At 30.0% G+C, this 20,712-nt stretch overlaps 5 protein-coding genes and 1 long non-coding RNA gene across 14 annotated transcripts in view; 3 read left to right on the top strand and 3 right to left on the bottom strand.

Annotated features, from left to right (window-relative positions):
• Positions 1–4,735, top strand: part of LOC122530122 (titin-like) — a 74,813-nt gene extending 70,078 nt beyond the window's left edge. For all 5 annotated transcript variants that reach the window (XM_043656799.1, XM_043656796.1, XM_043656798.1 and 2 more), the window contains 5 exons: positions 1,093–1,498; positions 1,987–2,406; positions 2,791–2,992; positions 3,086–3,280; positions 3,504–4,735. In XM_043656799.1, coding sequence (XP_043512734.1) covers positions 1,093–1,498; positions 1,987–2,406; positions 2,791–2,992; positions 3,086–3,280; positions 3,504–3,683 — 1,403 coding nt within the window. In that variant the 3' untranslated portion in view covers positions 3,684–4,735. The remainder of the gene's footprint in view (positions 1–1,092; positions 1,499–1,986; positions 2,407–2,790; positions 2,993–3,085; positions 3,281–3,503) is intronic.
• Positions 4,736–4,745: 10 nt separating this feature from the next.
• Positions 4,746–6,474, bottom strand: LOC122530125. Of its 3 annotated transcripts, none has more exons than XM_043656806.1 (2): positions 6,312–6,474; positions 4,746–5,400 (listed from the first exon to the last, which is right to left on the bottom strand). In XM_043656806.1, exon 2 carries the CDS (start codon positions 5,393–5,395, stop codon positions 4,829–4,831), a length of 567 nt encoding a protein of 188 aa, XP_043512741.1. In that variant the 5' UTR covers positions 5,396–5,400; positions 6,312–6,474; the 3' UTR covers positions 4,746–4,828. The 3 variants fall into 3 exon arrangements, with proteins under 3 accessions (XP_043512741.1, XP_043512742.1, XP_043512740.1); XM_043656807.1 differs by lacking the exon at positions 6,312–6,474 and adding an exon at positions 5,724–5,992 and having other exon boundaries at positions 4,746–5,408; XM_043656805.1 differs by lacking the exon at positions 6,312–6,474 and adding an exon at positions 5,723–5,988.
• A 42-nt stretch (positions 6,475–6,516) lies between these two features.
• Positions 6,517–10,477, top strand: LOC122530123 (heparan-sulfate 6-O-sulfotransferase 1-B). The gene is made up of 4 exons (XM_043656802.1): positions 6,517–7,101; positions 7,824–8,227; positions 8,629–8,808; positions 9,964–10,477. Exons 1-4 carry the CDS (start codon positions 6,663–6,665, stop codon positions 10,279–10,281), a joined length of 1,341 nt encoding a protein of 446 aa, XP_043512737.1. The 5' UTR covers positions 6,517–6,662; the 3' UTR covers positions 10,282–10,477.
• A 3,324-nt stretch (positions 10,478–13,801) lies between these two features.
• LOC122530124 (SPRY domain-containing protein 7) lies at positions 13,802–15,168 on the bottom strand. Of its 2 annotated transcripts, XM_043656804.1 has the most exons (5): positions 15,078–15,168; positions 14,821–15,009; positions 14,289–14,566; positions 14,123–14,225; positions 13,802–14,053 (listed from the first exon to the last, which is right to left on the bottom strand). In XM_043656804.1, the coding sequence occupies exons 2-5, from the start codon at positions 14,924–14,926 to the stop codon at positions 13,956–13,958; spliced, it is 585 nt and encodes a 194-aa protein (XP_043512739.1). In that variant the 5' UTR covers positions 14,927–15,009; positions 15,078–15,168; the 3' UTR covers positions 13,802–13,955. The 2 variants fall into 2 exon arrangements, with proteins under 2 accessions (XP_043512739.1, XP_043512738.1); XM_043656803.1 differs by having other exon boundaries at positions 14,821–15,168.
• A 323-nt stretch (positions 15,169–15,491) lies between these two features.
• On the bottom strand, positions 15,492–16,758 carry LOC122530127 (60S ribosomal protein L35a). 2 transcript variants are annotated; one of them, XM_043656808.1, is made up of 4 exons: positions 16,629–16,758; positions 15,867–16,126; positions 15,642–15,800; positions 15,492–15,570 (listed from the first exon to the last, which is right to left on the bottom strand). In XM_043656808.1, exons 2-4 carry the CDS (start codon positions 16,122–16,124, stop codon positions 15,547–15,549), a joined length of 441 nt encoding a protein of 146 aa, XP_043512743.1. In that variant the 5' UTR covers positions 16,125–16,126; positions 16,629–16,758; the 3' UTR covers positions 15,492–15,546. The 2 variants fall into 2 exon arrangements, with proteins under 2 accessions (XP_043512743.1, XP_043512744.1); XM_043656809.1 differs by lacking the exon at positions 16,629–16,758 and adding an exon at positions 16,517–16,541.
• Positions 16,759–16,933: 175 nt separating this feature from the next.
• LOC122530128 lies at positions 16,934–19,262 on the top strand. The gene is made up of 4 exons (XR_006306916.1): positions 16,934–17,212; positions 18,148–18,235; positions 18,813–18,877; positions 19,083–19,262. It is a non-coding gene; the product is annotated as an uncharacterized LOC122530128 (long non-coding RNA).
• The last annotated feature ends 1,450 nt before the right edge of the window (positions 19,263–20,712 follow it).

Raw genomic sequence — 20,712 nt, 5'->3', positions numbered from 1 at the left:
AATATTTTGTGTATTTTGTGCATTGCGGAATATTTTGAGTATTTTTACACTTTTTAAATTTTCTACAAACGTATAAATTATATATATTCGTTAATTATATATATTCGTAGTCCAATAATAAGCAACGATACATTATTTAGTACTTTGTACAATAAATCAAAGCATAATGCTAGTGAAATAAGATTTGTAATAAAATTGGACTCGAAAAATTTGTAGCAGTTAATATTTTAATCGAAATGAAATTCAAAGAAATTGATCTCGCCAAGATAATATTGGATTTCATGAAAAACGGGAAAATAGGCAACAATGTATAAATTGCTAAAAACAATGCTCATACTATTTAATACAATATTAAATTTTTCAAATAATCTAACAACTAGAAATGAAAAGCTCATGAACAGTGGTACATTTATGTGAAGGATCATCAGACATGCAAATTAAAACGACAATTATCGATGGAAAAAAATGAAAGGAAAAACTTGACATAATAACGGCTTAATGAGATCTCATTTAATATTCAATACAGATTTCGTAACGAAGACTATTTTAATAATATCAGACGAGATGTTTCCTCTCTAGCATGGGTTATCGGTGTCACTAGTTATCGTTTGAGCAAATTGCTTCGTCATTCAGCCTATTTCACGTTACCGGATGCTTCTTAAAATCTGTAATTAGTCATGACTATTTGTCTTATCTATTAAACTAGCAACCTACTTAATTAGTTTCACAAGCATCGTCTTTACTCTGAGATATATTTCAAAACAAATTAAACTAGGATCGAATTTAAACTAAACTAGAATCGCAGCCGAAACTTCTTATTTCTTTTCATCTGTGAGCCATTTAAAACATGGAATTTGAACAAAATTCACGGAAACAGATACAACAGAAACACCAATTCTTTGTAATCACTCTTAATTCAAGGAGTAGTAAATCTAAAGGTTAACGTTTAAATTCTTCCAAAATTAATTAATTCATTCCCTTTCCTTCAAACACCGAAATCTGAGAAAAATCGAATCGAAGAAATTCGCGAAATAAATATATAACAAAGAGACGAGTTCTTCTAATTTATTTGATAATTATTTCTAATTTTAGGAAGGTGTATTCCGGGTATCTGGCAATGTGATGGTCGTCCAGACTGTGAAGATCACCGAGACGAGTATAACTGTGCCGAAAGTTGTGGAAACGACGAATATCTTTGTCCAACGGAGAAGTGGTGCATACCGTTAACGTGGCATTGCAATGGTATCAACGAATGTGCCAATGGAGAAGACGAGAAATTATGCGACTGTGCCCTTGACCAGTTCAAGTGTCAAACAGGCGGATGTATACCGAAAAATCAGGTGTGCGATGGAATAGAACATTGTCCTGATCATTCTGACGAATGGGGCTGTTTAATGGCGAACGTGACTATGGAGAAGACATTGTTGGATGGACAGGACGATGACATTGAAAATAGTGATGTTCAAGGATTTGAAGAAAGTTCCTTGTTAAAAATAAGGTACATATAAAATGTTGAAATTAAAATTAGATGAAAAATTGAGGAATTGATTTTCTCAATATTTTAAAATTCAATAAATAATTTTTCTAATTTCATAAAAATATTCTGATTTCAATAAATCTTGTTTGAGATTTAAAATTTAATTTAATTAGATTTCAAGGAAGCCACAATATATCATTCTGCTATTCGAAGCGTTGGAAAAAGTCCTATCACTTGCTCTCTTCAAATTTCAGACAAATACATTTACAAAGTACGTCCACTCTTATCCAAGAGCAATCTGTTAACCTATCTTAATATACCGCTATCGATAGAATCTATTTCGAAATTTTATTTCAAGACCTAACTCCACAAATCTAAATACAATCGAGAATTTTCAACTGCCTCGTCGATCCATCTGTTCTCTGTATCAGTTCAACTTAAAAAAGACATTATCGTTGAATAAATTAAGAGACTAATGAATTAAATGAAGCACACTGTATCATTTTCAGACAATACAACGGCGAGTATCGTCTTGTGTGCTCCGACGGATGGAGTGAAGAATTTAGCAACTCTTACTGCCAGTCTCTAGGATTCGCTGGTTCTGAGAGCACAGAATTCCAGAGATGGAACAAAACCCAAAAGATACTCAGATTAAAGTCGAATCCGAGTCACCATGCACCGTTGGTCACGAACTTGGAACAAAAGGAGCTCTGCGTCTCCGAGAAGGTCGTGCAAGTCTCTTGCCAAGAATTTTCTTGCGGTTCTGACTATGGCGAAGGACCAACTGCCAGATTGGTTGGTGGTACTCCAGCCAGCGAAGGACAATGGTCCAGCGTGGCTTTGCTAAAGGAACCTAAACACGGTGCTGCTTGCACGGCGAGTATATTGGGACCTATGCACGTGCTTGCTAGTTATTCCTGTACTCATAGGTAAGTGCAGATCCAATCAAGCAATAATTCACTCTCTAAACTTTTATGAAACTATAAAATCTAAATGGAAAACAATGAAGAGAAAATAATAAATGAATCCTTCGAATTTCCCACTACAACCGTAATATTAAAGAGTAGAATTATAATAGAAATTAATTGATTAGCCGGTTAAAGGAGTCAAAAACCTTTCTCTTTATTCTGAAAATTCTGGAAATAGTAATGTTTTGCCGAATAATTAATGTGACTCTCTTTTTTAGTTGTTATTATTAGAAGTAATCTTCTGACTGCAGTCTCTGAAGATTTTGAAGTCAAAAGATTATCAACTCAAAATCAAATCTTGGAGAAAATTTAATTAGTAAAAGACATATTTTTCATTTTATTTAGATATAAGCAAAGCAATGTATGGCAGCTTTTTACCGGCGAAAACTTATTAAAAGCACATCGCGTGAAGAACATCATTCCCTATCCACAAGTGAAATATAATCAATTTTTATACAACAATGACATCGTATTGGTGGAGCTCGAGAAGCCTTTGACTTTTTCAAGAAACGTTAGCGCAGTCTGTCTTCCGAAACATCCTATTCAGGTTTGTATTATGAATATTTAAAAATATATGAAAATACAGATGAAGAACTATTTAAAATATACATACGTGTACACATTTTTTAATAAATTTTAGCCAAGACAAATATGCGTCATGGCAGGATGGGGATTCTCTGTGAATGGCGAAGTAGATTTACAAAAATATTTGAATTTCCTACCATTGCCAACGTTGGATTCTGAGAAGTGTAATGCAACCAGTCACTACGCAGGATTTATCACAAAGGATAATATATGTGCCGGATTCACCGATACGAATAAAGGACCTTGCTATGTAAGATCTTTAAATGATATTAATAAAAAGAGAATATAATATTCGTTAGAACTTTGAATAATGGAATGTCCCATTATACAATTAAATACTCAATCTAAAACACAAAATCTATAGCATATAAAATTTCGGCTAGACCAGAGATTCATGCACGTTACAACTAACTTCTAACCCTCTCTCTTAACAAAAGAAATAATTAATTTCTCCTGTTTCCTTTTTCTTTCAGAACGACGAAGGAGCACCTCTAATGTGTGGAACCGGAGGAGGATCGATCAGATGGGAAATTCAAGGGCTGCTCAGTCACCACAGCAGATGCTCGAGAGGTCATCCGGCAATTTATTCTAGCGTGGAACCAGCGTTATCTTGGTTACGAAACTCCGTGCCCGCTTTGCAAACGCAAAGTTAAAGTGCTAATAAACGTGGTTCCGTTCTTTTCACGAGGATACGCGAGAATTAGACGAATTTTAACTCGATTTAATACGAATCGACCACAACGATATGCCGGAACGAACGAAGAAATAACAAAAATTTTCATCGGAGGGGAAAGATTGACTCAGGATTGAACGTCGAAGTTCCTGTTGAAATTTATAAGACATGAAAACTACGTACTTAATTTATATTCGTCTGTATCTTTCAAACGATATGTTCCTATTTAAATGCAAAGAACGTGTTTGACGGATAATCGCGGCCATAATTCGTTCTGCATGATGAAAACACATTCCGAATCGTAAACAAGTTTTTCCCTCCTGTCTCTAACGATGCCAATTAACGGGTATTGCAATATTCCGTGATGAGTTTTTGCGCTCGTAAAAAATACAAATGATGACACAGATACATATACATAATTGGCGATACACGATATTTGCAATTAAGGAGTTTGTAAATACTGTATAAAGCGACTGTTTAATATGCTTAACATTGTAAGAGATTCTTTTTTTTTTTTTACAAGTTTAGCGAATTAGGTCTCTTAAGAATGCTGTTCTATAAGTATGAAAGGACGCGAAACGTTTACACGCTCGTTTATTCTGCTGAATACCCGACAGGTTTCATGTGACAACTATGCTGACACGCACTTCACAGTCTACTATGTCAGAGAAATATTAATAAAAGGTGTTACTGATTAGTGTATTGTCCGCATGAATCGTTTAAATTTATTTTTCGTTTGAACAAAACAGCAATGTGAAAATATTTATTGGAAAGGAGAGACCATCAAATAAATACATCCAATTATTCAATCAACAGTTTGTCTCAGAGATCCTATAAAAGGATTCCTGAAATGAACGATGAAATAAGTTAAGATATAGATAGGATAAATGTATATAATATATAAGTATTTTAATGAAATACATTGTTACGAAAAGACACAATAATAAAATATGTTTATGTATGCATAGTCACTGATGAATGCGTAAGTATTTTTATATGCTAAGATAAAAAAATATATGTATTTTAAATGAATACAAAGTTGTTTCATTTTAAATATAAATAACTTTATTCATAAAGTAATAAATAATAATTTTTTTGTAAATATATTATTTATACAATAAATCCTTAATCTAATTGTTTTTTGGGCATTGCTGCAATTTCGGCTGTTGTCACAACGCCATCTATAGTGATTAATGATTTAGAGATACTAGTTATTACTTCATTGTATTTGGAAAAGACTTCGTTTATACGATTGTTCAATCCTTGAGAATCCTCGTATAACTTGAGGTATGACAGATTCAAATCATTGAGTTTGTTTGTCAATTCTGGAACATTTTTTAAGTGATCAGTTTCTAAGGCAGGCATTAGTTCTTGCATCTGTTTCAACATTTCGTGATTCTGCTTAATTTCTGGTGCCATAGCTAGTAACAATTGAACTTTAGCCTCTATAGGTATTTCTGAACTTTCGATCATTGGATCTAAATAATTATTTAGTTCTGGTAATCGTTTTATCATCAGATTTGCTTTCTCTCGTCCTGACATTGCAGATGAAATTAGCGTATTTACATGTAAAATACTATCAACTACAGGATTCTCTAATGAATTATCATTAGTTTCATCTTTCTTTGCAAGTCCATATATTTGCTTTTCCAATTCAGCAATCCTATTCTCAAGCAATTCAATGGTCGTCATTCTAACTGTTAAAAAGAAGATCATCATGGAAATTATTTCCATCAATGAATTACTTATTACGTTAGGCTAATTAATGCGCTTTATACGAATGGAATTTTAAAAAAAATACTTATCTCTGTTACTGTATCAATATCTTTTATAGAATGAAATTTAACTTTGCATTCATGACTACTTTCACTGTATTATTAAACAATAATACTATTAATAATATTATTAAACAATAATCACTATACGACCAATAATTAAACCAAATATTGTTTCAAATATTGATTTAAATAAAATATTAAAAGATTCGCAATAGATATTATAATTTTATAAAGCACTTACCTATAACAATTTAAGAATTCCAAAAATATAATCTCAATTTACACAACAAACTTGTATAAATAACAATTTACATGTATAAATCAAGACACAAATTTTGACAGATGAAATTAGGTTATAGTACGCGACTATGACCCGAAGTGATACGATATGCGACTACTTCGTATCGCAACTCACTTCAAATCGTTTGAAAAAAGGCGCGAAGCCGAACATATTGATAATTTCGAATTTTTACATAACTTATTAACCTCAACAAGCTTCATAGTAAGAATGTTTAAACTATATAAACGATTAAATATGTATCAAAACAGTAATAAAGACGCTCAATTATATACGAGATGTATAAAGTTAAAGTATAAGATGTATACGATGTAAATTAATAAGATGCCCAAATTAATGTATCGTTAAATTAATATGTCGATTTCCTTCAAATTAACTTCGATAAAAAAATTACATATCTGACACGTAAAAGATAAAATGTCTAGAAATATTTGAATTTTCTTTGTAAAAAGCAGAGAATCACAAGAGAATAACAATAGTAATTATTATCGTCTTTGAAAATGACCGTTTATTACGCAGCTGTGAAACTTACCCGAAACTCTCAACGCAAAAAGACAAAAGACTGCTTTAAATAGACGCACAGTGGTAAAGTGCGTAAGTATGCGTATATAGGCAGTTGCAACTGTATACACTTGGTGGGTTCACACTTTTAAATAAACTCTCGATCTCCCCTCTTCACTTAACAAGAGAAACTGTTACAGACGAATACCAGACAATGTCCGTAAGAGAACCGCGGCGGGCGACGACTGTACGACGGAGGCGCGTGGTAGGGATACGGAGTATCTGTCATGGCCGACATTCACTGGGAGAGTAGTTTTGGTCAGACCGCATCAGCGAGCGGTACGCGGTGTCTTTAGTGGTGAAAAAAACATGGGGCGCGATAATGGGCAGACGGTCAAGCGAAGAAGGCGTTAGCGAACTCTCGGTCCTGGTAGAGGACGATTTATGCGAGAGGTCCGCGACGATGGAGTCACGAGCACGGAGGACTCGATTACGTAGCGTTGTAGGGATATGTTTGTTTCTCGCGCTCACGGGCATCATTTATCTCGGCTACTTCTGTCCCGATCACGTATGCGCTCTGACGAGCCGCGAGATCAAGGAGTCCGTGAGATTGTCCGAGGGTCTATCTGCTGGTCCCGTGTCCGGTTTGTCTTCCGTCTCCGTCGAATTCGACAAAAATGGCCTGCTCTCGGTACATCCTGCTTTTAGATTGCATAGTATTCAAGGGAGCCTTGGTTACGACGACGTGTTTACCAACGATACCTTCCAGTTTGACATCAATGGTCACGATGTCATCGTTTTCTTGCACATTCAGAAGACTGGTAAGTTGTGTTTGCATGTGTTGTTTAATTCTTTTTTTTAACTCGTAAGTTTTTTTTTAACATATTCGTCACTGAATTTAATTTATGGAAAATATGTATGTAATTGAACTTTTTATGAAAATAAAATTTTCATACAGTGTAAAATTTATAAATATTTATGGTTAAGTATTTCTTTCTTTCTTCTGTCATGATATAAATTTCTTTTTCCATGACAGTTACATTATTTATCTGTTTCTAATAAAAAAAAATTAGAACTAATATACAGTATGAAGGACTAAGGATTATAGAATGCATAAATGTATTTTTGATTGATTTTTTACTTTGATTTCTTTGGGCTAATGCCAACCAATCCTATGGCTCAATAAAAACAATGCAACACCCCTTCTGACCATTGTACAACTGAATCTTTGCATTATTCATTAGGTACTGTGAAACCTTCAAGCTCTATCTTAGAAGGAGAAAGAACAATTCAGGGATGTTACCTTGTTTAATATGCTATGCATGCATATCTGTATTTCCTTTTTATTTCCCATGTGCATTCTTCTTGTGAGCATTTCTTCACAAACTTAATATATAATAATAAGATACATATTCTAAATATTTGTTTAATGAAGCTATAATAGTAAATATTTTTAATAACACTAAAAAAATTTAAAAAAACAAGATTTTTAATAAATTAAATATATTTAAAAATTATATTTGTATACTTTTTTATGTTACAGGAGGTACATTATTTGGAAAACATTTAGTAAGAGATTTAGATCTGCAAAGACCGTGTTCTTGTCAAAGAAGACGTAAGCGTTGTTTTTGTTTCCGTCCAAATCGCAATGAAAATTGGCTTTTTTCACGATATTCCACTGGCTGGAAGTGTGGTTTACATGCTGACTGGACAGAATTAACTAGCTGTGTTGATACTGAGTTGAATAAAATTGAAGGGGATGGCATAAAGCGTAGATACTTTTACATAACTATAATAAGGGATCCTGTTGCAAGGTATTTGTCTGAATTTAGACATGTACAAAGAGGTGCAACATGGAGAGGAGCTCGTCATTGGTGTGGTGGCATCCAAGCAAATATACCACAGTGTTATCCTGGATCGAGTTGGCAAGGAGTATCTTTAGAACAGGTAATATTATATATTATTAGTTTTAATGATATTTGGTAACTTGGGAGCATCTTTGTATGTTAGTATTCTCATGAATTCATAACAATGATTTCTTTCATAAATAAAGTATAAAGTATGTTATCAGAAAGGCTTTCACATTTAGAAACAGATTAAGATAAAGTATTTTTCCTTATCTCCAGTCTTTATTTTCTCCTTCTCTGAATAGATACAATTTTTTTTCCTTCTATAAATACGTTTTCTCCTATGAAATTGCTTCACTAATCAATTTTAACATAAAAATTTGTTTATGTTAATATGTATAAATAATAAATATCAAATATGAAAAAGCTCTGCAATAATTTAAAAATATTCTATTTAAAATTTTGATATTCTCTTGACAAACAATGTTATCATTTATGTAGTTTATGGAGTGTCCATATAATTTGGCAAGCAACCGTCAAACAAGAATGTTGGCTGATCTATCAATTGTTGGTTGTTACAATTCTACACTCAGCAGCTTGGAGAGAGATCGTCTCATGTTGGCTAGCGCTAAGCACAATTTGCAATTCATGCCTTTCTTCATGTTGACTGAATACCAGAAAGTAAGAACCAATTTTTTTTGTTGATAATTAAGTGCATGTTTATATATTATATTGTCCATATATTTACATGTATTTGTATCGTTAGTTATTGTAGTATTCTTCATTATTGTTAAAAATTGTTTTTATTATTATCATTAATTATTTTTCTATGTAATATTGATTTGTTTAAATCTCTAAAATATTAATATTAATTTTATGTGCTTCGATTCATGCATTTGTAAATTATTTAAATTTTGCAAAAAATTATTTTGGTTTTTAAATTGCTTGAACCTTTTGTATTAACAAGATATTTTATGTTGTACCAAAGAATCATCTGTTCGAAAGTAGCTCGTAATGTAAATATTTGTTTTACTCATCCATACATGGACGATGAATATTTGTAAACATATTACACTTTTAACATTTTGGTTTTTAAAAAACTTTTTTCTCATTTAAAATGCATGGAAATTATATTTGTATATCATTATTTTTCAATATACTTAACATGTGCATAATAATTTTAATATATTAAAAACTTTTAATATATTAAAATATTATATTTTAAAAATACTGAGAATCGATTTAATACGAAAAACATGAAACGAAGCGATTATGTAAGTCCTGCTTTATATAAGTCATTTTTTTTAGCACCGTTGTACTATCACACTGATCTTTTTGCTAGTTATAGCTCGTAAATTACCGCATTATTCAGAATATTGCATGTGTAAAAAAATTAATAATTGTTAGAATACATTAAAATCGTTGCATATTTCTTCGCTTATTACCTAATAAAAAAAATTGTACGTAGTTGTTGTTTATCATATATAAAGGATAATTTCTAAATTAAAAATACATTTAAGAAAAAATAAAAAGAAGAAAAGAAATTAAGAACTAAAAGTGGAAATTAAAGTCTTTTTCGATCATTTTTAAACTTTAAACTATATGAATATACATATATTATTAGATATTATCTTTGAAAGAAACTTTTTTTTAAATTCGTTAAAAAAAATGTTTTAATCTGCATTATCGACTTGTTTTTGTATATGAAGTTTAAATTTTCAATTTTCGCGCGAAATTTCATACATCATATAACGTTCATTTATATAATTCATTGCTTGTATTTTATGCGTTTAGTTGCGTGCGTAAACGTTATAAAATTAATTTAAAATCGAATAGGTGGGACAATATTCCTTCGAAGAAACATTTGGAATGAGATTTGCCGTTGCTTTTGAACAACATAATGCGACTTTGAGCGCTGCCACAATGGCTACCTTAAGCGCGGAACAGTTAGACGCTGTACGTAGATTAAACAGATTGGATTTGGAATTATATGATTTTGCAAAGAATCTTGCGTTTCAAAGGTTCAAACGGCTTAGAGATCGCGACCCGTACTTTGTACAACGATTTCAACACCTTGGAGAATTACCTTCTAGACAAAGTGCAACGGAATTTAATTGGGATTCTGTCATAGAAGATACTACAGATGTTGAATGATATGTAAGTATGTTATTGATAAATAATATCGATGCTTTGCATTCATAGCTGGGCAAAAAAAAATGCTCTGAATCTGAGTATCTCAGGGAATCATCCTTGAAGGAAAAAAAAAAGAAGAGTTTTACATAGAATTATGACGCAGGCAGTTGCCTGCGTGAAACTTACCAAAAGTGTTTATAGTAAATAATATGGATAAGACCAAAGAGAGCTCAGAGAGAGAGGATCTTGGAATAAAGTCTTGAAATCCTCTTTCAATAGCTATATATGAAAAAAGAAAATTATATAATCACAAATTTTTTTATGATTTTTACAATGTTCGTAAACTTTTTTAAAGAGTTCTTCCATTTTTGTTTAGAATACATCACATTTAAGGTTAATCTCTGTTAACATTTTTGCTTCATATAAGATAAAAATTTGCAAACCGATTTTATTAATGTGTATTACAAAGTCAATTCTAGAGAAGAAATATATATAATCATTTCTTGAATACTAATTATTGAATACTATAATTATTTCTTGAATGCATACTTACATAAAAAATCTAATAGATTTAAGAAGAAATGTCAACTTTAATATGTTCTGCAAAAATATAAATGTCTAGTATTTCATATGATACTCAATATTTTAGATGTATTTGTTTTAGTATTTTTTCAATCGTGATAAAAAGTTTAGTTGTATAATTTACTAATTAAAACTACTGACATGAATTATGATACATATTACTTTATTTTTTCATTTCTATGATTATATATCATAATAATATATTCATGTTTATAAATATATAAATAATATATAAATAATAATAATAATTGAAAAGATAAATTTACTTTTGATATATGTCATATATGCTGCAAATTTTTCAATAACATTTTTAACTATTATCCTATTGCAAATTAAAAGTATCATTTAAGAAATAGTAATTATAGCAGCTTCTGTTTAAAAAGAATTTAAATACGAAATAAAATATTTCTTGCTTTAAAATTACATCAATTGCAAATTAGATTGGAATCTATATACCTAATTAACACATGAAAGAGATAATAAAAGTGACATAATATACAGCATGTATAAAAATCCCTATTTATAGTGGTTTTCAATGGAAGGATAAATATTACAAATTAATTTTGTAAATATGTCTAAAAGTCTATATTTTTTAATAGAATCATTTGCAGTGTTATTTGAATGAGGTAGTATTAGGTTTAATAAAGACGATCTATATAGTTTAAGTGATAAAATGTTCATGTGAATGTTAGAATGAATGATCATTGGATAAACGTGTTAATATTAGATGCTGATTATTTAACAGTCTAGTTGCTCACAAAGGTCATGTTTTAGTACACATTCCTTTCGATAAAATTTCTTTGTTTTATTTCATTATTTACATGCAAATATTGAAAGTGTCAATCAATTTTTCATATAAAATTAACAGGTGTTGCATTACAAAGTTAAATAGATTAGATTGAAAATATTATGTGTTAGAATCATACGTGCAATAAAACTCAATGGGTTACCATTACAAATATTTCGTATCATCCAGTCATCAAATAAATGTAATATATCCTATATATATATAGGATATATTTAGCTAACTACAAAGAAAATTATTACGAAACAATATGCGAATGCTCTCTTTAGTCGCATATTCATCGACTGCGTAAATTATCCACAAACGTTTTCAAACGTCTTTAGTCTTTAGTCAAAACGCATAAATGCAACATTCACAAACATTTGTGAGCGTTAACATTTCAGATTATATTATCGACATCTCAAATGACATTTGCTGCTTACTAGAAGAAAATTCAGAGTATTATCGATGGCAAATGTTCACGAGCATACTACTCGTTAGCATTTATGAAGAAAAATTTGTCATATATAACTATATATTATGTTCAAATGTTCACAAATTTTTATGAATATTGTCTGTGATTAGTGAGTATGTGGATTTTAATGTTGGTTTTTCTATGAGTATCATGTTTATATTCTAAGTTGTAAAATGAGTGCCATGAGTGATGTAAAACAAATTGATCTGTTTTTTTTTAACTTTGCTATTACAAATGATTTGTGTTAATCGAAGAAGCGTATCATCTTTCCTAACAGTTGTTCATAAATTTTAGGCTTTCAATGGCCTGTGTTGAATTGATTTTTTTTTTTTGTTCATTTGTGGATAATAAGAGTATCAATTTGATTTTTAATTAATTGAAATATGATAACACAATATATAGATAAAAATTAATTTGGTGATATTATCATTCACAAGTGAACAACATATGAGCAATTTATTTATAAATATATATATATACATATAATATTAAGCATGTAATATGATTAACAATAATGATCATTTAAAAATAACGTTAAGGACCAAAGATTTAATAAGTTTTTACAAAAATGCAGAGAGCTTGTTACAAGCAATTGTAAAAAGAAAACTTTTTATATGTTCTTAAATAAAGTGATCATTATAATTGCAATAAGTGAAAGGATGTGTTTCAAGATCTTTTCACTTGGTATATAGGTACAATAATTAGAAATATTCACTTGGCTGAAAACACAAATGATCTTTTAAGCAATTAATGCACAGAAACAGATTTTTAGCGATATATTGCTATTTTCGTGTACTTGCCTTTACTGTATGTTATCTTTCAAATAATTCAGAAATGATCGAACTTAAATCACACAGGGTGTGCAGTATTTTTAAAATTAATGTAACACATTTAGAGACAGTGGTTACTATTTCATCAATTTTTCTTTAGGTTTCACTAATTATATGTATCTCTGCCATTTTTTTATTATATTGAGGTGTTTCTCGTTAAGTGTGCAAAGGAATGCTTGTGACTATTTGTAAACATTTATGAGATTGATAGTTACTTCAATATTTACATTATCAGCATTGTAAAAATGAACACATATTTGTCAGATTAGCGTGAATGAAAGGCAAGCTTTAATATATAGTATGAAATTTTCCGCATGAAATTAAATTTCAACAAAAAAAGAAAAGAAAAACATGATGAGAACAAAAAACCATGACAGTAGCCTAATAAAGCAAAGTATAGGCCTAAGCCAATGGTACCTTATGTAAGCCAGTGTACATACCACACCATTAAATCATTAAGGAACAATAAATTGTTGTGTACACAATATTATATACAATCTTATACAAACATATATATATATATATATTATATATTATATTTATTATATTATATATATAATATATATATATATATATATATTATATAAAAATATTATATGTAAATTGTACACATATTTAAAATTATGTTATTTGATTATTAAACAATTATAAATTATATGAAAAAATGTATGCAGTTATTTTAAGATATACCAATTTCAAATTAGAGCCCAGGTTACATTTAATAATACTACCATTATAGTCATCATTAATTTTTGTAGATATCATTCTATGAGTATAATAGAAAAAAAATGAAAGCAAGATATAAATTAAAATGTTTATTTTGCAATTGTTAATTAAATGTATTTGTACATTATTATTAAGAGATATATTTCTTATCCATAAAATTATGTTTTAAGAATTTTTATCTAAATTAGAACAATTTTTGATTTCATACTTTAATTTTAGACAAATATAGGATGGACATAAAATGCTTTGAGTACCAAGGTATAAAGAGATTGATACTTATCAGTACTAGTATCTTTTGCTAGAGTAATGATTGCTCTAGCATGATTTTTTCAAAACCTGTGGGTGGAGGATGAGTAAAGTTATCCAAAATTAAGTCTAAAATGGCCCCGTCGTCCACTATAAAGAATTAATTTTTGTTCAACCCATTAAAGCATTATTATATTATTTTAGTTTAGAAATAATTACCATAAAGTACTGGATACACAGTTCCCTTTATACCCATAATTGGACCACCAATTTGTTTTCCATTTAAGTAGAAATTAAGTTCTATATGATCATAAGATACACCCTGATGAACAAAAGATCATTAATTATTCATGAACTGATATATGTTAATATAACTCATACTTACTATAATATCTCCTTCTTGGACTGGACTTTGAATCTTATGTATTTCTTGTTGATTATGCCTTACAACAGAATCAAAATTGACGGCCCAACTTTCTTTGTCATTTCCCCCAGTTGTAACATTTAAATCTGTAGATCTAGTGGCTAATCCTATGGCCCATATTCCACCTTGTTGTATTTTAACTTCAAAATAACTTTTACTTTGGACAAGAGGAGCATTTGTTAAGGCACCACCACGACCACACACTCTTAGACCATTTTTTACTATCACAACTTCATGTCCTGCATCAATTTGACAATATTTTCCTTAAACACCGTTATATTTCGCAAAATTTCTTATTGTTAGTATAAATTATGTAAAAACAGAACTCTCATTATGACCGGAATACATAAATTATCAGTGACACTAAAACGCATGTTCTTATCTTCAAATTGGGTAAAAATGTGAATTTTATGTAAATATGACGATAAGAGTATCGTTAACGCTTTCAAACACTATTATTAACGTTATTTCAATAGTACGAAGTAAAAGTTACCCATATAAGACGTGTCTAAAGATATAGGATTTGGTTGTCTCTTTTGTGTTTGAGTTGCGGCAAAGCCAAGGCCGTTGAAACAGTTTCTCAAACAGCAAAACATCATCTTTGTTCCCTTTTCTTTACGGTTTGTTTAGATGAACACGCGAAGCATTGTGACACTGTTAGGAGAAAAATTCTCTTTTCTCCCGGAATAAAACGAACGACTCACGTTATTTACTTCGATTACACCGAAACCCTAAACACCATGTAATGCCTAGGTATGGTAGTAAGTTAGTGCTATACTCTGCGCATTTCAATATAGAGATGCACTTTAAGTTTTAGTGTATAGGTAAGCTATGTGTAGATGACTGAAAATGGCTTCCTTTCAAATTTATGCAATCAATATTAAATTTTAATCTATATTCTATGGATGTTTCATTTTTTGTTCAATTTAATATTAGCAGTTATTTTTAATTTTAGATATTGCTGTATAAACTAAAAAATATAATGTATTACATCTGAATTTTAAGGTTATGTTTTTTCATTGCATAGTTCATGACTTTAAAAAGTGAAATTCAAGTTAAACTTTTAAGTTACTCCTGAATTAAATTAAAACTTGATTCAATATTAAAATCAAATAGGTTTAATGAAGAATAAATGAGAAAGCAGGGGAAGAAAGAAAACAGAGCTGTAGTAGCAAAGGCTAGTATTTATTTGCTTATTTTATACAACAGAAATTTGTATTTATATTCGACTGGGATACAACATCTGTAATAAGATAACAATATTAACGAATTTTATATCTATACCATACGAAATAAATAAATTATCAAACTTACAATTCTGATACGATGACCCATAGCTTTGGCTGGCAGGTTCCTCTTAAACTTAGCACGTACCGAACCACTGGTTCCATGTGGTCGGGTTACTTTACCCCAAATAGCCCTAATTTTAGTTTTTCTACTTTTTTTGCCAGGAACAGGTGTTTTATTTTTCGCCTGTAAATTATTATATTAATTGATATTGTTGTATTTCAATATGAATAAAATAATTTAAGAAATTACCTTATATACATAAACACATCGTTTTCCTACATAAAAGTCTGAGTCCCGTTTAGTTCTAGCGCCTTCAACTTTAAGTAATGTTGTGTGTTCATGTTGATTACGAAGACCACGTTTATACCCAGTGAAAATTGCCTTGGCATAAAGGCGTCCATGCCTTTTGAAAGGTCTCTTTTTCAAAGGAGGAGGCTCTACTGACTTCTCCTTTGATTTCTTAGTTGCTTTCGTTTTGGTCTTTGGATCAGCAGATATATCTGCCATTTCTAATAAGAAGAAATCATACTTATAAAAACTGAAATTATATCGCAATAAATTCTATGCTTAGAAAATTCACCACCAACTAAAATAATCACACATTACGATAATTATTAAATAAGATTTCAAATTAAATCAGCGTTTCAGGTTATGTTGAAATAATGTTCGAATTATACATAAAAAATAAAACAATTTTCACTTTAGTATCGAAACAAGATGTCTATAACACGGATTTTTGTAAAATTCTCGAAGAACAATTTAGTGTCGAGGTATTGGAATTTTATAACAAAGTACACATTTTTGTTGTTATACGGCTAGAAATGCCATGCAGAGACAGATGCTCGTAATCCATTGAGATCAACGAAAAATAAGCCGAATGTGACAATTAGGATAATTACGTGATGTTATGAAACAATTAATAACAATTTGTAACTATTATTAATCTATCAATTTCATTAATTTAACATATTTTAAGTAATAAATGCAAGAATGTAACAGCAGTAAACGTACCGGATGTATATCCCGAACTAAAAGAAACAGGAAACTGTAGCCCTCTTACGGCAAAGTTATAAAACAAATTGAATAATGATGTAGTATATGGTATTACCAAGCGAGTTTCATTTTTGTGAGGACATTAATACAAACGTTAGTCTGAATAAATATCTTCGAACGAAACAAACTCAGGATTGTTAAAGTGGAGACTTGACTCTTTAAAATAAAATCAAGTTAATTGTTCTACAATTTTTTTTTTCACGAAATTATAACAGTTTAAAGTAGTGACAATGTTTCTAGTGTATGAATATTTTCGTCGTTTTTTAAGACTATCTCATGAATTTTTTGTATTTGATTTAGACTAGAGTTTTTTATTTTTTATTTCCAGTTAACATTTCGTGCGAAACGCGCGATTACAGCACCACTGTACCGTGAAATACGCAATATACTTCCTATGATTCTCGAACGTAATCGATATTTCTCACGATCGATTTTTGAACGGGAAGCATGGCGGACCGAAGCACACCTCGTCTGCAAAGAAGAAAATATATTATCCACACAGAAGAATCATCCAGAAAGAAGTATCATCTAAAAGTTCTCAGGTAAAAATATAAATCAGTAACTGTTACATTTGTGTTTGTATTGTGAACTTTTAAAATAAAACGTGCATATTTGGCTTCTATTCAAGGTAAGAATTAAACTTAACCAAACTATTACATATAATTTTCAACAATTAAAGAAACAATCGCGTATAAACATTTAAACAGAACATAATATGCTAAAAGTTATTTATAATTTTATACCAAAATTTAATTTTCGATTCTAACCAGTAAAAATATTGTAACCTTGTAATTGACTAACTCATATATATATACACGTATTTTATCATATGCTTTTATACACATACTTCTATTACAACACTTTCTACTTATTTATTGATTCATTAACTTCATACTGCGTAATTCTTAATACTAAATTTAATAATAATTTATTAAGAATGTACGTCTTTAATAGTTGAAATAACAATTTTACTGCATAATGTAATAAAATTTTCCATTTCTCAAATAAGTAAGGCGTAAACGGCCTTCAGGCTCGAAATTCGTAGTTCAAAACATAAACACACGCCATCCCCTACTATTTTCTCAGAGACGTGTCGCGGAGAGTCATTTGGCCATCGAATTTCGCGACAACAACACGCATTACATCGCGTTAGTAATCTTTTCTAACCTATCGGTAGCGTCTCTTCGATAGCGTCGCTTCTTCGACACTCTTTTACTTCCATTTATACCTCATTAATAGTATCATTTAATTAATACGTATTGTGTTTAATGATTAATTGAGCATTACAGTAATGAAATCGTATAATAGCTTGAAATTTTTCGCGTCGATTTTTCTTCAATCGTCGATTTCACTCTTACAGTTACCGGTAGCTTATCTCGTACATTTCTTTAGTAGAATTTGAGGTGATTATCGTTTCATTTTTACGTTTGCCTTCATTTGATATATTTGTTTTAACTTTTGGTTTCTGTTTTTGCAGGTTATTCCTCAATTCCAGAAATAAGATAGAACACACATAAATGCCACGATTATTAATGGACAATCTGATATTCTTTGACGGAAATTTGGTAATATTTCATTAATTTTAGATATATACAAACGATTGATGCGTAATTAAACGATTTAAAGCAAGATTTCATACGCTTTTTTCATAATATTATTTCTTTCGTGATATTATTTTTGAATATTTATAACACTTGACGTGATATATTAATTAATGGGCATATTTCCTACTCTAATAATGAACATTCAGAATACAATACTCGTCTTTCATTTACAATATTTAGTATTGAGATATACTTTATAATTTACAACTGATATCTTTAATACATATTCAAGTTTCTTTTCAATTATGTTCTAGAAAAATAGCAGTATTTTCTAAATGAACTTATTCTTCGCTCTCCTCCAACTAATCCAACTTTATTTTCAGAAAATTTTAGTGACCGCGCGCAATGCGGTTAGTAGAGTCAGTGTTTGTTGCGAAATATTTTTATATTTTTCTGAGCAAAATGGCTCTCATTAAATTAAATAATCAATTCATTCAAATTATAATTCGTGAAATTAGAGTCAGTGATATATTGTACCTCAATTTATTCAATTTTTTAAATTTAACAGCAAAGTATAATGTTTGATGTTTTGTTACAGATCTTCTACCACCTCCATTTCCCCTAATCTTCGAAGAATCATATGATGCTTCAAAAGAAAAAAATGTAAGTTGTACTTAAGCACGTTGTATTTAAATTTTATTTAAATTTTAGTCTCTGTAGTTTTTTTTCTACTGAAATCGAATGTAAAATTATAATTATAAAATGAGAACACTTAATATTATTAATCCCAATTTTTATCATTATTAAAACTTATAATTTCACAAATAACATTGTATTTTTAAAAACGAAATATTTTATGTTTTCTTAGAAATTTTTGACGGCGTTCACTATGGAATTCAAAGTGGTATTTACTTGATGAGGGTCTTCACGATAACTTTCCATACTCCAGTGCAGCATCGATGACAACATTCTTCGCACTGAGTGAGTCGCATGCATTTATGTTCCTCCGGTCACTCAATCATGTCGTAGGACGAAAGGTCCGAATCGGCACGGGTGATTGGTTGTATACGTAGAATTTTTGATGAGCATAGTGACCGTGGGTATTTTTTATACCCGTGAGTAGTAACAATTTTTTCATGTTTTTTATGTATAGATCAGGATAGAGCTTCTTGCACACCGCGATTTTAACAATTAGAATATATATATTTATAGTAATTACTTATAATCAAAATATCTTCACTATAAATGTTTGCAAAAGTAAAATATCCATATGAGTAGATAAATTATAAATTTATTTATGAATAATTATTATTAAAACGATCTCGTTTGAGCATATAATAGTAGAGAAGATGGATATTCTCCAACTTCGTTGCTATGAAAGATGCAGTTATTACTTGTTGATACTGATGATATATTTTGTTATAATAATTAATAATTTTTAATTTCATCTTCCCTTTCGTGATAGTATTAAATGATTTAATTAACTGAGTTTTATAATTCTGAAACTTTAGTAGAATTTTGAAATATGACAGATTAGAGTTTCTTTCGTAGAAAAATGTATGAAATTCTATGTGCAAGAAGATACTTCGCGACAGGCAGATTTTTGAATCAAAGCAACAAGTTTGAACATTGCTTTCGCATTTTCGAAAATTTGCTTTGACGAAGAAGTCGCCTGTATCAATATTTAATTTAGAGTTAATTGTCTGATTTGATCGAATCAATTGTTAGATTGCTCATAGTATCTTTTTTAATAAATTTAAATCTTCTTTATTCTCTTTATTTTCTCTTTATTCTCTTTATTTTCTTGCAATTTCAATAATTTCTGAAAAAGTAGAGTCACTGGAGTTTGAAACAAAATAATGCAATAGTCCGTTAGATACGAATTACATGAACTAATCATTTTTTTAGTTCAGGATTTTCAGATTTAACCCTTTCCGTGTTTATTGTCAGGATCTCACTCACGTGCCCAGGTGCTGCTTGGGTGGGTGAAAGACATTGGGCACGATGACCATAGTTTGTAATTTTATAAAAAATTTCTCACCGACTGACAGTGTGTTAGCGTATCGTGCACGACGTATTTTCCGCATGTGTGTGTGGTTAGGATGTAGAATTGCGTCGTTTCTATTGTTCCATTCATTATAAATATTTAAAATATTTGAAATACGAATTTATTGTAATAATACTTATTAAATACACTATAGTTGTACAATATAATTAATTACACTATCAATTATATAATATGATACAATATAATAATTACAAGTTAACTTTCTATAGAAATTACGTACATTTTTTCTTAGTTATTATTTCACATATAACTGTATATATAAACGTGTTTTAATCAAGTTTCACGCAATGGCCGCTAGCCACTGTCAGTCGATTTCAGGAAAATGGTACGTAAATTAGAGTATGAAAGTTGTGCGTTAAGCTCGGGTGTCGGAGGCGTCCCGGGACGTCCTCTCTAGTTTAGGTCTGCGCCCGAGTGGTATGTGTGAGAA

The sequence above is a fragment of the Frieseomelitta varia genome, unplaced genomic scaffold (assembly GCF_011392965.1).
Source record: "Frieseomelitta varia isolate USP_RPSP 00005682 unplaced genomic scaffold, Fvar_1.2 scaffold_33, whole genome shotgun sequence".
Classification (NCBI taxonomy): Eukaryota; Metazoa; Arthropoda; class Insecta; order Hymenoptera; family Apidae; genus Frieseomelitta; species Frieseomelitta varia.
Note: the sequence above shows the minus strand (reverse complement) of the source record. Positions and strands in the feature narration are given on the sequence as shown.

What these genes read in the sequence shown, in the direction of transcription:
- LOC122530125 (XM_043656806.1), bottom strand. Translation starts at nt 5,395, where the DNA reads ATGACGACCATTGAATTGCTTGAGAATAGGATTGCTGAATTGGAAAAG.
- LOC122530123 (XM_043656802.1), top strand. Translation starts at nt 6,663, where the DNA reads ATGGGCAGACGGTCAAGCGAAGAAGGCGTTAGCGAACTCTCGGTCCTG. An exon ending in CTTGCACATTCAGAAGACTG is followed by an intron (nt 7,102 to 7,823) that starts GTAAGTTGTGTT and finishes TTTATGTTACAG; the next exon opens with GAGGTACATTATTTGGAAAA. An exon ending in AAGGAGTATCTTTAGAACAG is followed by an intron (nt 8,228 to 8,628) that starts GTAATATTATAT and finishes TCATTTATGTAG; the next exon opens with TTTATGGAGTGTCCATATAA.
- LOC122530124 (XM_043656803.1), bottom strand. Translation starts at nt 14,926, where the DNA reads ATGATGTTTTGCTGTTTGAGAAACTGTTTCAACGGCCTTGGCTTTGCC. An exon ending in TCCAAGAAGGAGATATTATA is followed by an intron (nt 14,226 to 14,288) that starts GTAAGTATGAGT and finishes TTTGTTCATCAG; the next exon opens with GGTGTATCTTATGATCATAT. An exon ending in TGTGTATCCAGTACTTTATG is followed by an intron (nt 14,054 to 14,122) that starts GTAATTATTTCT and finishes AATTCTTTATAG; the next exon opens with TGGACGACGGGGCCATTTTA.
- LOC122530127 (XM_043656808.1), bottom strand. Translation starts at nt 16,124, where the DNA reads ATGGCAGATATATCTGCTGATCCAAAGACCAAAACGAAAGCAACTAAG. An exon ending in GATGTGTTTATGTATATAAG is followed by an intron (nt 15,801 to 15,866) that starts GTAATTTCTTAA and finishes AATAATTTACAG; the next exon opens with GCGAAAAATAAAACACCTGT. An exon ending in TGGGTCATCGTATCAGAATT is followed by an intron (nt 15,571 to 15,641) that starts GTAAGTTTGATA and finishes ATCTTATTACAG; the next exon opens with ATGTTGTATCCCAGTCGAAT.